The sequence below is a fragment of the Micromesistius poutassou genome (assembly GCF_964030765.1).
Source record: "Micromesistius poutassou genome assembly, chromosome: 19".
NCBI lineage: Eukaryota > Metazoa > Chordata > Actinopteri > Gadiformes > Gadidae > Micromesistius > Micromesistius poutassou.
This window is the reverse complement of record NC_140289.1, coordinates 11,600,425-11,611,937: the sequence shown is the minus strand read 5'-3', so window position 1 is coordinate 11,611,937 and position 11,513 is coordinate 11,600,425. Positions and strand designations below refer to the sequence as shown.

Below are 11,513 nucleotides of genomic sequence, written 5' to 3'. Positions count from 1 at the left end.
ACCGGAAACACAACTGAACGAACAAACAAATGAACAAACGATTCTGAACGATTCTTCTTGGCGAACTGACCGACGCGAACTGATTCATTCAAATGGATCATGAAATCCACCACTACCAATAACTATTTAGTACAGCCATGTGAATACTTTGAGGTTGATTTTATGTTGATGGGGTTTAAACTATGTGTGAAAGCAGATGCACAATAACAATAACTTTCTGATACAAAAGTAGGGTCACAAGCTAAGAAACTGTGTTGCACTGCTAGTGCAACACAGCCTCCATCACCGGTCAATCAAGGCCCTCACGTTGGTTTTGACCAATTCACCTCTCTCCCTGTTGAAGGGGAGAACAGCATATCATACTCAGAGCCAGTCCCTCTCCATTATCAGGACGCAGAACGCATCTGTATGTCTGGGTCTCCTGTTCTTCTGTGTGTGTGTGTGTGTGTGTGTGTGTGTGTGTGTGTGTGTGTGTGTGTGTGTGTGTGTGTGTGTGTGTGTGTGTGTGTGTGTGTGCACGCGTATGAGCGCGGAAGAGAGAGAAAGAACTCGGTAGCCTCTGTGTGCATCTTAGGCTTATCTGTTGCTTAGCAACCTTACTTGTTATGATTCCGTTTTGGTTACTGCCGTCTAATTACTATACTCAGGCTCTTTATGAGGGACAGCTCTCAAAATGCATGTTGAGGTTTAAAAAAAAAAACATTCAGAACAAATAAACAAAAGCAATGATGAGATGCCAACTAGGATACAAAGACATTTAAAAAAATATGTTGCATCAAGGGGTTTCTGACTTGACTACTGGTTTTGTAAACTGCTTTTCGCATGTAATGTACATAGCAGAGGTAAGATGTACAGTATATAGGACGTAGATCGATTTAAAGTCGCTATAAACCCATCGGTTATGACGCACATCGCACGTTACTGAAGTTCACGTTTCAGGCACAAGAGGGCAGCAACGGGCAGGCCTCGCTCGTTCAGGCAGGATTAGGGTTATCTTTTTATCATTCCGCGCTACTTCTCTTGATGATTTAAAATAGGATAAGCATCCATAGACCTCTGAAGAATAAGTCCCGCCTCCGAGGCTCCCGGTTCCCTCGGTCAAATGTCTATGGGAAGTAACATAGGTTTTTTGAATGATCGTACATTACAAACTCTGTAGGTGGCGAAGAAGTAAAATCCGTGTCACGTTTTGAACTACACACGTTTGCCATCTAGTTTCGACTGCCTTTTTGGATTTTCGGTGCCGTTAAAATAGCATGTATAATCGTTTACTTCTTTAACGGCACCGACAATCCAAAAAGCCAGTCGAAACTAGATGGTAAACGTGTGTAGTTCAAAACGTGATGCAGTTTTTACTTCTCCGCCACCTAGAGTTTGTTATGTACGATCATTCAAAAACCCCCATGTTATTTCACATAGACATTTGACCGAGGGAACCGGGACTTATTCTTCAGAGGTCTATTAAAGTTGGACTCAAAACAGCAACACATACTACACTACCCTTAATTGGCGTTTAACTACTAAAAATAACTAAGATGGTTAATGTACTTTTCACTGAAAGTCAGATCGGTGAGTTGTTGTGGCAGAGGGTCACAGCTCCTGGCTCCTCGTCGTCAGGAGAGGTAAGCAGACGTTACAGTACGCAAAGTAGCATTTGCATACTTCAGAGTACCTGCACCATTTCAGGAGGATCCACATACCCATGGGCAAGAACATCTACAGGTTGGGTAGTATATTATTTATTTACACCATAAATCGACACACAAACACAAGTACGTTGTTACAGACCGAATACCGTCTTCAAAGTAATAATAACATGTGCTCACAAATAACGTTATGAAGACGATAGAACAGGGATAGAACTACAGAGCAGAGGGAAAGACCACTTTGAGAACACCGATCACACCGGTCACCTTGGCACGCCTACATGTCACTCAGTGGCTCTTCTTAGCAGGCAGGACAAAACTATTTGCGGCCGTGGCCTCCTCTACAGCCCTCTTGATTGGCTGCCTGACGGACGAGGCTTTGCTCAAGGAAAGAGCGTCGGCCTCTGATTGGCCACCGGGGCCGAACACGGCCGCGTGGACCTCCAGAGTGGCCTGGCTGGGCTTCGAGTTGAGGACCTGGCGGAGGCCTTCCGCCTGCTTTTGCAGGGTTTTGATCGACTGAAAGAGAAAGAGACGTATTCATCATGTTCACGTGGCGGATTCACCAGTAGAACGCAACCTATGAATGGTACAGACCTCCAAGAGAGTAGAAAACTGTGGTCTCAACGCAAACACACCAAGGGGTTAGGGGGCTGGGATAGAGAACATATACACAAATATAAAACACACACTTTACCTTTATGACATGGGTGACATGGGTCGCCTCCTTCACCACGCCAGGGGCCGCGGCGGACACACTGTTCATGATGCTTTCTGCACGCACGCACACACACACACACACACACACAGTGAGATAACATGCAAAGTCCACAGTCTGCTGTGAAGCTCCTTCAGTGAGAGCGTGTGTGTGTGTGTGTGTGTGTGATTGTATAAGAGGTGAATACCGTGACATGGATCCTTCACAAGCTGCTGAGGTTTGACCGTCTCTTCATACAGACTCTGAAAAACAACGATCACCACGATTAATGTCTCTGCTGTGGTTCAGGGTAGGGCTGCTCCACTATGGGAAGAAATCATAATCACGATGATTTTAGTCAATATTGAAATCTAGATTATTCAAACGATTATTTTTGAGTTTGAAAGCATGATGCATTCATTCAGAATTTCTCTCCGAAAAAAAAAAACCTTTGAAATTTCCCCTTAAAAAAAATACACAAAATGGTCAAATAGAAAATAATGTCCAGATATGTACCCGGCTGCTCTGCAATTTCTATAAAGAAAGAAAAATAAATAAACAAATAATAATGATTAAAAATTACTTATTATTATATTATATAATTAATATTATTATATTACTTCGGAAAAAAATTAATAAAATCGAAATCGCGATCAACATGTGACGAACGGCCCGGCCCAGGTCCAGGTCCAGGCCCTGGTCCAGGTCCAGGTCCAGGTCCAGGTCCAGGCCCTGGCCCAGGTCCAGGTCCAGGCCCAGGCCCAGGTCCAGGCCCTGGTCCAGGTCCAGGTCCAGGTCCAGGCCCTGGCCCAGGTCCAGGTCCAGGCCCTGGCCCAGGTCCAGGTCCAGGCCCAGGCCCAGGTCCAGGCCCTGGTCCAGGTCCAGGTCCAGGTCCTGGTCCAGGCCCAGGCCCTGGCCCAGGTCCTGGTCCTGGCCCAGGTCCAGGTCAAGGCCCTGGTCCTGGTCCAGGTCCTGGTCCTGGTCCAGGTCCAGGTCCTGGCCCTGGTCCTGGTCCAGGTCCTGGCCCTGGTCCTGGTCCAGGTCCTGGTCCAGGTCCAGGGCTCCCGGGGCTCCACCCACCAGCAGCTTGCGCTCGGCCCGGAGGCCGCGCACCACGTGCTGCAGGACCACCCGGGGGTAGCGGCGGCGGCGCCGGCCCAGCTCCACCGCCGTGTCGTCCAGAAGGTTCTCCAGGACCACCGCCTCGTCTCCTGGGAGGGGGGCGCTCAGAACGTGAGTGGGGGTGACATCATCTCATCACGACTTCTGCTAATCCTGAATGTTCTCCTTTGACGATAAAGGTGAGGTGAACCCCTACTCAAACGATGCAGTCTGTTTAATTGTTCTGGCGTGTAGCGGAACAGACATGGCAGAAATGTTATATAGTGTTCATAAGTCACGTTTTATATCGTGTATAATCCCATAAAATACTAATTATTGTGTATTTGTCACCATAGAATTAGCTAGCTACCAGTAGTAATGAAACAGTACCACAATGCTTAACAATCAACTTGTGTATCTTACTTGTGCGCTATGACCTATACTTTTCAGACTAATTAAATTGTGTAAATCTATCAAGGAACCTCATCACTTGACACTTGGTTACTCGATGCGGTTGTAGATGAAGAGATAACTTTGGAAGAGCCTACTGGCACATGAGAATGTGAGGAGACTAGAGTGTTCGGTTTTCTGCAACCCTATAGCTAGATGAAACCCACACCTTTAAAGGTCCCATGACATGCCACCAGGTGTGGTGTGATTGGCCGTTACAAGCCGTTTTGGAAATCGGCCCCTTATGACATCACAGGTGGGCGTGTCCACCTAGATGTGTGACGGATAGATGAGCAACGTTTGCTACAGTCCACTGGTCACACCACACCTGAGGGGTATTCCATCAAAGTCGCTAACGAAAGCGGCGCTTAGTTGATTAAGCCCGGTTAGAACTAGAGCCAACTTCCACTTGAGGCTTAAGCCGTTCCATCAACGCAGTTCAGCCACGCCTTGCTCAGGTTAGTTCAAGCCAGGCTAACGTTATCCTGGATTACGCGCGTTCACGAGATATGTAACCAGCCCATAACCGTGAATGTCGAATCATGGATCAAATGTCCGAAAAGGACCGAGCGGGATCTTTTCCAGCGGCGAACAGAAGCTGCTTGTGGAGGTCTATGAGGAGTACACGCATATAATAACTCAAAAAGGGAACACCGTAACCATTAATAGAAACAGGGAGGCTGCCTGGCAAAAAAATTGCTGATCTGTTGAATGTATAAGTAGTATTAAGTGTAACATATTTTAATTTAATATTGACCATTGATTTGAAAGCAGGGAGATAGTCTCGAGTTAACATGTCGGACTTGCTCCCGGTCGTCCGGGATTCAATCCTCACTCAATTAGTAATATAGGAAGGATTACTAGAGAAATCAAAGAACTTTTCATGCCATTTATTTTCCATTTCTTTGAATCTTCTTAATTAGGGAATTAATAAAATTAATAAAGGGAATTACAAAATGAAGCCAACGCCAAGAATACTATGAAATACTCAACCGCTGATTCCTGATCACGCGATAATACATAGATTTGTATAAAATGTGTTGAAAAAATAGCCACAGTAACAATAGGTAGCAATTCATTGAATTATTTCATTTGCGTCATTTAATCTTAGACCCTTAGTGAAAATATACGCTGTTTGTACTTCATATATGTACATTTATGACAAAATTGTGAGGACTAGGCTTGGCGGAACCTTCTGATGGTACAATTGTTGCTGACAGATGGATTTCTCTGAAACACCGCTCAAGTTAGCCTGACAGTTAACCTGCTCCCGACCAGGTTAGTTTGGTCGGATAAATTGCCATGGTTACTTAGCGGAAATTCCCTTAAGTGACGTTCATGGAACGCAACTCTAGCTGAAAGAAGCCCGGCTTTACGTTTAGCTTGATGGTTGTTTGGTCGGATAAGTTGCCATGGTTACTTAGAGGAGATTCCCTTACGTCACATTAATGGAAAGCAACTCTAGCTGAAAGAAGCCAGGCTAAGCAAAATAAGCCCGGCTTTGGGTTTAGCTTGGTTGATGGAATACCCCCCTGGTTAGTTTGGTAGGATAAGTTGCCATGGTTACTTAGCGGAGATTCCCTTAAATCACGTTCATGGAACGCAACTCTAGCTGAAAGAAGCCCGGCTAAGTGAAACAAGCCCGGCTTTACGCTTAGCTTGGTTGATGGAATACCCCTCTGGCATGTCATGGGACCTTGAAGATGGTAAATAAGGAAGTCAAATAGGGGAGCAGGTACTGGGTTTGGAGCCAGTCTAGCTGTTGGCATCACTGAGCACGACGCCCCTACCTGCTCACTTATAGCATTTAGGCAAAATATATATATATATATCTTTTGTTTAATTAGCACACAAGGAGTAAGTCTCTGCTATATAAAGGTCATTACAAGACATACAAAGTAGGTGTGTAACGATACGCGTATTCATACCGAAATTTTTCAGTACGCGTCTAACGGTTTGAAGCACGCTTCATTTCGGTACGTACGAAAAAATAAAATAAATGTTTTTATTGACTATCACACACTCTGTGAGTGTCTTGTCTTGTTGTTTTATGTTGAGCCACAATGGAAATAAGTCCTGGACTTTATTGTGTTTTTATCCTCAATTGTATTTGATGTCTTTTCATTTGTGTAAGGTTTGATACAATTTAAGAAATCAAAGCCAAATAAAACTGTTTAATAAAAAATAAAATAATAAAAAACTGCTGTACCGAAAAACATACCGAACCGTGACTTAAAAACATACTGAACCGTGACTTAAAAACCAAGGCCCGTACCGAACCGTGACCTTTGTGTATGGCTACGCCCCTAACACAAAGGCATGCTGGGAGTATGACATGTGACACTAGAGTGGCTGCGAGGGTCGAGGCCGTACCGTCGTCGGGCGCGTCCTCCCACCGCTGGCCGTTCACCAGCACGTTGTCGTGGACCGCCGCCTCAAAGTTCTGCAGAAACGATTAAAGGCCAAACTACAGCATTGGCTCTTCGGTTGATGGAGTTCAGTGTTTTTAAATGACATACATAGTAACCAGAATAAGGACTGCACTAGCTTTGACCTAACAAGCAAAACAAGTGGTTATTTTTTACTTGTCATAGTTGGTTAGTTTAACACAATTAGGTAACAAATAGTTTTTAGCCATTCTCTTAGCCAGGGGTTCCCAGGTCTGGCATATTTATAAAATCTTGGAGGAACGGTGGTCAATTTTAAATGCATAATAGTGCAAAGACACTTAACTTACAGTGGTGTAATTAGGTGGCAGCAAAGGCTAATTGTATGAATTGAATAAACCAATATTTAAACTTTCAGAACAATTCACGTGTTTACCTTTTCTCCACTACAAATACATGTATGGAATCTATGTGTTGGAGGAAATAACATGACTCGTATAGCCCATATATATATATATGGGCTATACGAGTCATGTTATTTCCTATATATAATTTATATTTTAGCCTTTTCTGGAAGTATTTCAAGACCCGGTCCTAACGGGTCCACGGACCGGCTCCGGTCCGCGGACCTGAGGTTGGGCATCGCTGCTCTAACGCTGCGTTCCAGGGACACGAGCTGTAACTGTAACTAGTACATCGATCTGGTTACGAGTTCACGGGTAGTGAGTTGCGGGTTTGACTGCCGTTAACTTCCAGGGCACTTCCACGGCTAGAAGGTCGTGAAAACCCCGGTTACGGGTTGCCTGGAGCGCACCACCAGCCCCCCGCGCCCCCCCCCTCAGACGGCGGGACGCACCACCAGCGCCCCCCCCCCCCCCCGCCTCAGACGGCGGGACGCACCGCCAGCCCCCCGCGCCCCCCCTCAGACTGCGGGACGCACCACCAGCCCCTCGCGCCCCCCCCCCTCAGACGGCGGGACGCACCGCCAGCAGCTCGCGCCGCAGCAGCTGCCGGGTCTCCTCCGGGACGTCCGCCTGCCCGTTCAGCACCGTCTTCAGTAACTCTTTGTATTCCAGTATCTGCTCGACGACGGCTTTCTTCGAGTCCACCTGGACCCTGTTGTCCTGTGTGTCGTTGTTCGACATTGTTTCTGTCACGTCCATCTTGATCTGTTTACCTTTTTTTGTTTACCGCCTCACAGTTTGTACGGTACGCCGGAAGCGGAAGTCGCCCCGCTCTGTTCAACGGCCAAAGGCGTTCATAAAACAAATGCACAATCGAGCAAAGTTCCGCTTATATTTCTATCCTCTTTTTTTTTCGCCACCGCTGTTTCACTTTGAGATTCATGTAGACTTTGCGCAAACTGCCAATGTAGGCTGTTCAAATAATTTCGCTAAAAAAAAATGGTACATTTGAAAAACTGAATGGGGAATGATACAGGTAATCACTGAATAGTAATATTATGTTGGGTATTATTTTTATTTTCTTTACCTATTATTAGCACTACCACCGAACACTACCACCGCTGCTCCTACAAATATAATTGCTAAAACTCCTACTCACACTAACTAGCTGTGACTTACACATATGCACGTCAATGTCCACAGCCTGCCGGTAGGCGTCCTTGAGCAAGATGCCTAAACCCCTAACCCCCTCTACTAAATGACGTCCACTTTGGACTAAAGTGCTAAAAAAGAGTCCTCTTCACTGCTCCGACTGAGACCTCCTCACTCGTCACGCCTCAGGTTCACGTCCTCTGCTTCTGAAAGGCACCGCAGCCCATCTGGCCTTGAGTGTTTGTTTTCATGTTGGGTGTGGACCTGATAACCACCCCATCCCACCCTCGCCTCTCTCCCAGCGGCGGTTCGAGAGCCGGTGGGTTCTCAGCTGTGTCGGCGCCTCACCCCTGACCGCACCGCGGGGGGGGCCCCGGTGCGCTGGGAACCTTTTGTCTGTGTTCCATCCTCTGCTTATTTGTTCCTGTTCTTTCGCCTTCAAGGCATGAGACCGTGAAAGGCTGGATGTATCCAGGGACCCGCAGGGGGTCCAGGTAAAACAACAAGCTCCCTTTGTCCCACGACCCTGGGGGGCCACGAACCGGGCTGCGGTGTCTTTGAAGCAAGGAACATCTTTTCGAAAGCAAAATAATTGAGGTCGCTGTTAATAACTTTGTTACTGTTGCATAACGGTGTCGTGATCTCGCACTGTATGAAGTGCTTGATGTGCTGCTGTTTTGTCATGCAGTATGTATCCCTTGACAATATTGTAGTTATGCTGCAATTTGTGTTCATGTTAACTTTGTGTTTACTTAACGACTTTTTAAACTCAACTAGATGTTGTGTAAAACTATATTTGGTTTAATTTAATCAGCATCACGATCACAATAGTTTGTCGAGTCTTATCACTAGATTCCTGCTCAGCCATATAGGAACATATGTGAGTGAAAAACAAAGTAGGATTTCCTTAGTTGCAGAAGACTCTCACTCAACCGTTTTTAAGGAACATAACTCATTTAGGAAAATAAAATCAATAAAAATCATATCATAAAATCATAAAATCTGGATACGTTTTCTAATGACTAGACAAACACATGACTCACACATACAGTTAAAATACACTGGAACACAAAGTAGAACACATATACACACGCTGACAAACACATGCACAGGTTGTGGAAATGAGTGTGATGAATGGAATACTGTACCAAGCCTATGAGTCAGGTAAGGTTGAGATTCAAAACATGGTGAAGGCTTCTCCGGACTGGATGGATGTTGATTGAGTTGCATAGGCAAGAAGGCATATTTACAATCAAACTCACACTCAGCGCCGTCGTATAGGGGGGAAAGGTTATGACAATTATAAGGGCCCACAGCCCACTAGGGCCCACACACAGCCCCCAGTAGCCTCTATGACAAAATGATTATGCATACACTGAACTAATATATATTGATATGAATGAATCTGAATTAAAACAAAGCCACAAATCATACAATATTGTAATTTTAATAATTTCAATAATCCCCTTGGCCCCTTCTTTAAAAATGGGTTGGTCCACACCGCGGTTCGTTCTTCCCAGGGACGTGCACAGGAGTTTTGAGGGGCAGGTGCCGGGGTGGGGGGGGGTTGGATCGCGGACGAGCGCTATTGTTAACGGGGGGTTGGATCGCGGACGAGCGCTATTGCGGGCGCGATTGTTGAAGAACACTCAGAGCTGAGTCAGAGGGCACTTTTGAATACAAGGCAAAAAGGGCAAGGGCTCAAGCCAGTGGCGTAACATCATGATGATGGCCCCGGTGCAAATATTTTTTTTGTGCCCCCCCAAAGATTCAGTCAATGACTGCGTTTACATGGATATTAATACTCCGATATTAATCAGAATAAGGTCTTAATCAGAATATGACGCTGCCATGTAAACACCATTCTCCGATTGCCTTAATTAGATTATGGTCATATTCGGAATAAGCATAAGCTGAATAAGGTATGTGGAGTATTCCAATCATATTCTGATTATTGAGGCACATTCTAGACATGTATACACCTTAATCGCATTATAATGTCCTTTCAGAATATTCGCAGCATTTTGCGACAAGCCGACAACTGAGTCACATTATGGCAACAAACTGACTTCAGAGCTGCCAACTCTCACGGTTTCACCGTGTGACACACGCTTTTGCCTGTTTACACACGCACACACGCCACACATCCAAATTCTCACGGCAAAAAAAAAAAAGCAGAGACACGTTCGTTCCTTTCCAAACTCCCCGACGGTAGAGTGAGACAGCGGGAGAAACCTCAAGACCCCCCCCCCCACCCCCCCCCCCCGGTCAACAATCCTGATCGCCTGCAATCCAACACTCCCCCCCGTCAACAATGCCGATCTCCCGCAATCCAACACTCCCCCCCGTCAACAATGCCGATCTCCCACAATCCAACACTCCCCCCCCCCGTCAACAATGCCGATCTCCCGCAATCCAACACCCCTCCATCTCCCCCCGTCAACAATTACACCCGCGGACCCTGCTATAAATGTATGCATTACAAGATTCTACAGAATCTCACTCCGGCCAAAACCTAAAAGTTGGCAGCCCTGTGACTTACAACGCGTGTTGTTTACTCGTGACACACAAGTCTCACATTTGTTATGTTGTACGCGAACAGATACCGTTTACATTTGCAACGAATGCAGTTGTTCTCAGTGTTTGTGAGAAACACTGCTTAATCAGTCTATGCTGGGCTACATTTAAACGGGGAATATGAACAGAGTATTATTTTAATAACTCATGTAAACACCTTAATCGCAATACTACCATAATCAGAATAAGGTCCATAATCGGGTTAAGGTTGTCCATGTAAACGCAGTCACTGAGAATACTACTACAGCAGGTAGCAATTGCGTTGCCATGGCACACGGGTAAACAAATGACAAGACACCACACAAGTTAACTAATTTTGTTCTACATCACAATTGCATGCTTTAATAAAGTATTGTTTTTTTCCTACCATTACGAAAATAAAATATACAAACCAACAGAGCTTTGTCTCCCCGCGACCTTATATTGATTGAGTCTAAAACGTTCTCAGCCAATGAGAGTAGGGGTAGCAATCGCACATGGGTGCGATTGCTAGCCTTCAGCTAGCCTTCCTTACCGACCCGCCCCGAGCTATTTAATTCACAAAAACATTATTTTTTATTTTTTTTATTTTTTATTCCTCCATGGGCCCCTGACGGCGTCTGGGCCCCGGACAGCTGCACCGGTTGCACCGTCGATATTTACGCCACTGGCTCAAGCACCCCTAGGGCCCTATGTGTGCACGTGCCTGGTTCTTCCCATGGTTCTTCCTCATCGGAAGTGAGTGAGCGATGAGACTTACAGTGAACAAACAAGCCAATTTAAACTTTAACCAATGGGCCAATGGGGTGATTATGTGTCTCTGACCTCTATAATTGTACTGTTGTGAATCCTCCTCATAAAGAAAAGAAAAGAAAAAACTCAGGACTAGAGGAGCGCTCACACAAACAGAGCCTCACACAGACCCAGATGTGTGACCCTGGTCCCCCGCGTGACACAGGTGTGACAAGGACACTCAGTGGTGTGTCTCCAAGTGAAGCAGATTGTGTCAATACTATCACATTTGCACAAACACACACACATAGGCAACCACACACGCACACGCAGACACACGCTTTATCTATGGCTAAAGCTACTTTGTTTTGGAATGTGTGTGTGTGTG

At 45.7% G+C, this 11,513-nt stretch overlaps 1 protein-coding gene across 1 annotated transcript; it reads right to left on the bottom strand.

The window, feature by feature from the left end:
• Window positions 1-1,762: 1,762 nt before the first annotated feature.
• On the bottom strand, window positions 1,763-7,468 carry nsl1 (NSL1 component of MIS12 kinetochore complex). Its single transcript, XM_084484176.1, has 6 exons — window positions 7,265-7,468; window positions 6,268-6,337; window positions 3,424-3,554; window positions 2,552-2,606; window positions 2,344-2,420; window positions 1,763-2,165 (listed from the first exon to the last, which is right to left on the bottom strand). Exons 1-6 carry the CDS (start codon window positions 7,442-7,444, stop codon window positions 1,935-1,937), a joined length of 744 nt encoding a protein of 247 aa, XP_084340302.1. The 5' UTR covers window positions 7,445-7,468; the 3' UTR covers window positions 1,763-1,934.
• Between the last annotated feature and the right edge of the window lie 4,045 nt (window positions 7,469-11,513).

Coding starts and splice junctions, on each gene's coding strand:
- nsl1 (XM_084484176.1), bottom strand. CDS start 7,444: ATGGACGTGACAGAAACAATGTCGAACAACGACACACAGGACAACAGG. Junction 3,555..6,267: donor GGAGGACGCGCCCGACGACG/GTACGGCCTCGA, acceptor CCCCCCTCCCAG/GAGACGAGGCGGTGGTCCTG. Junction 2,166..2,343: donor ATGTCACCCATGTCATAAAG/GTAAAGTGTGTG, acceptor TTTCTCTTTCAG/TCGATCAAAACCCTGCAAAA.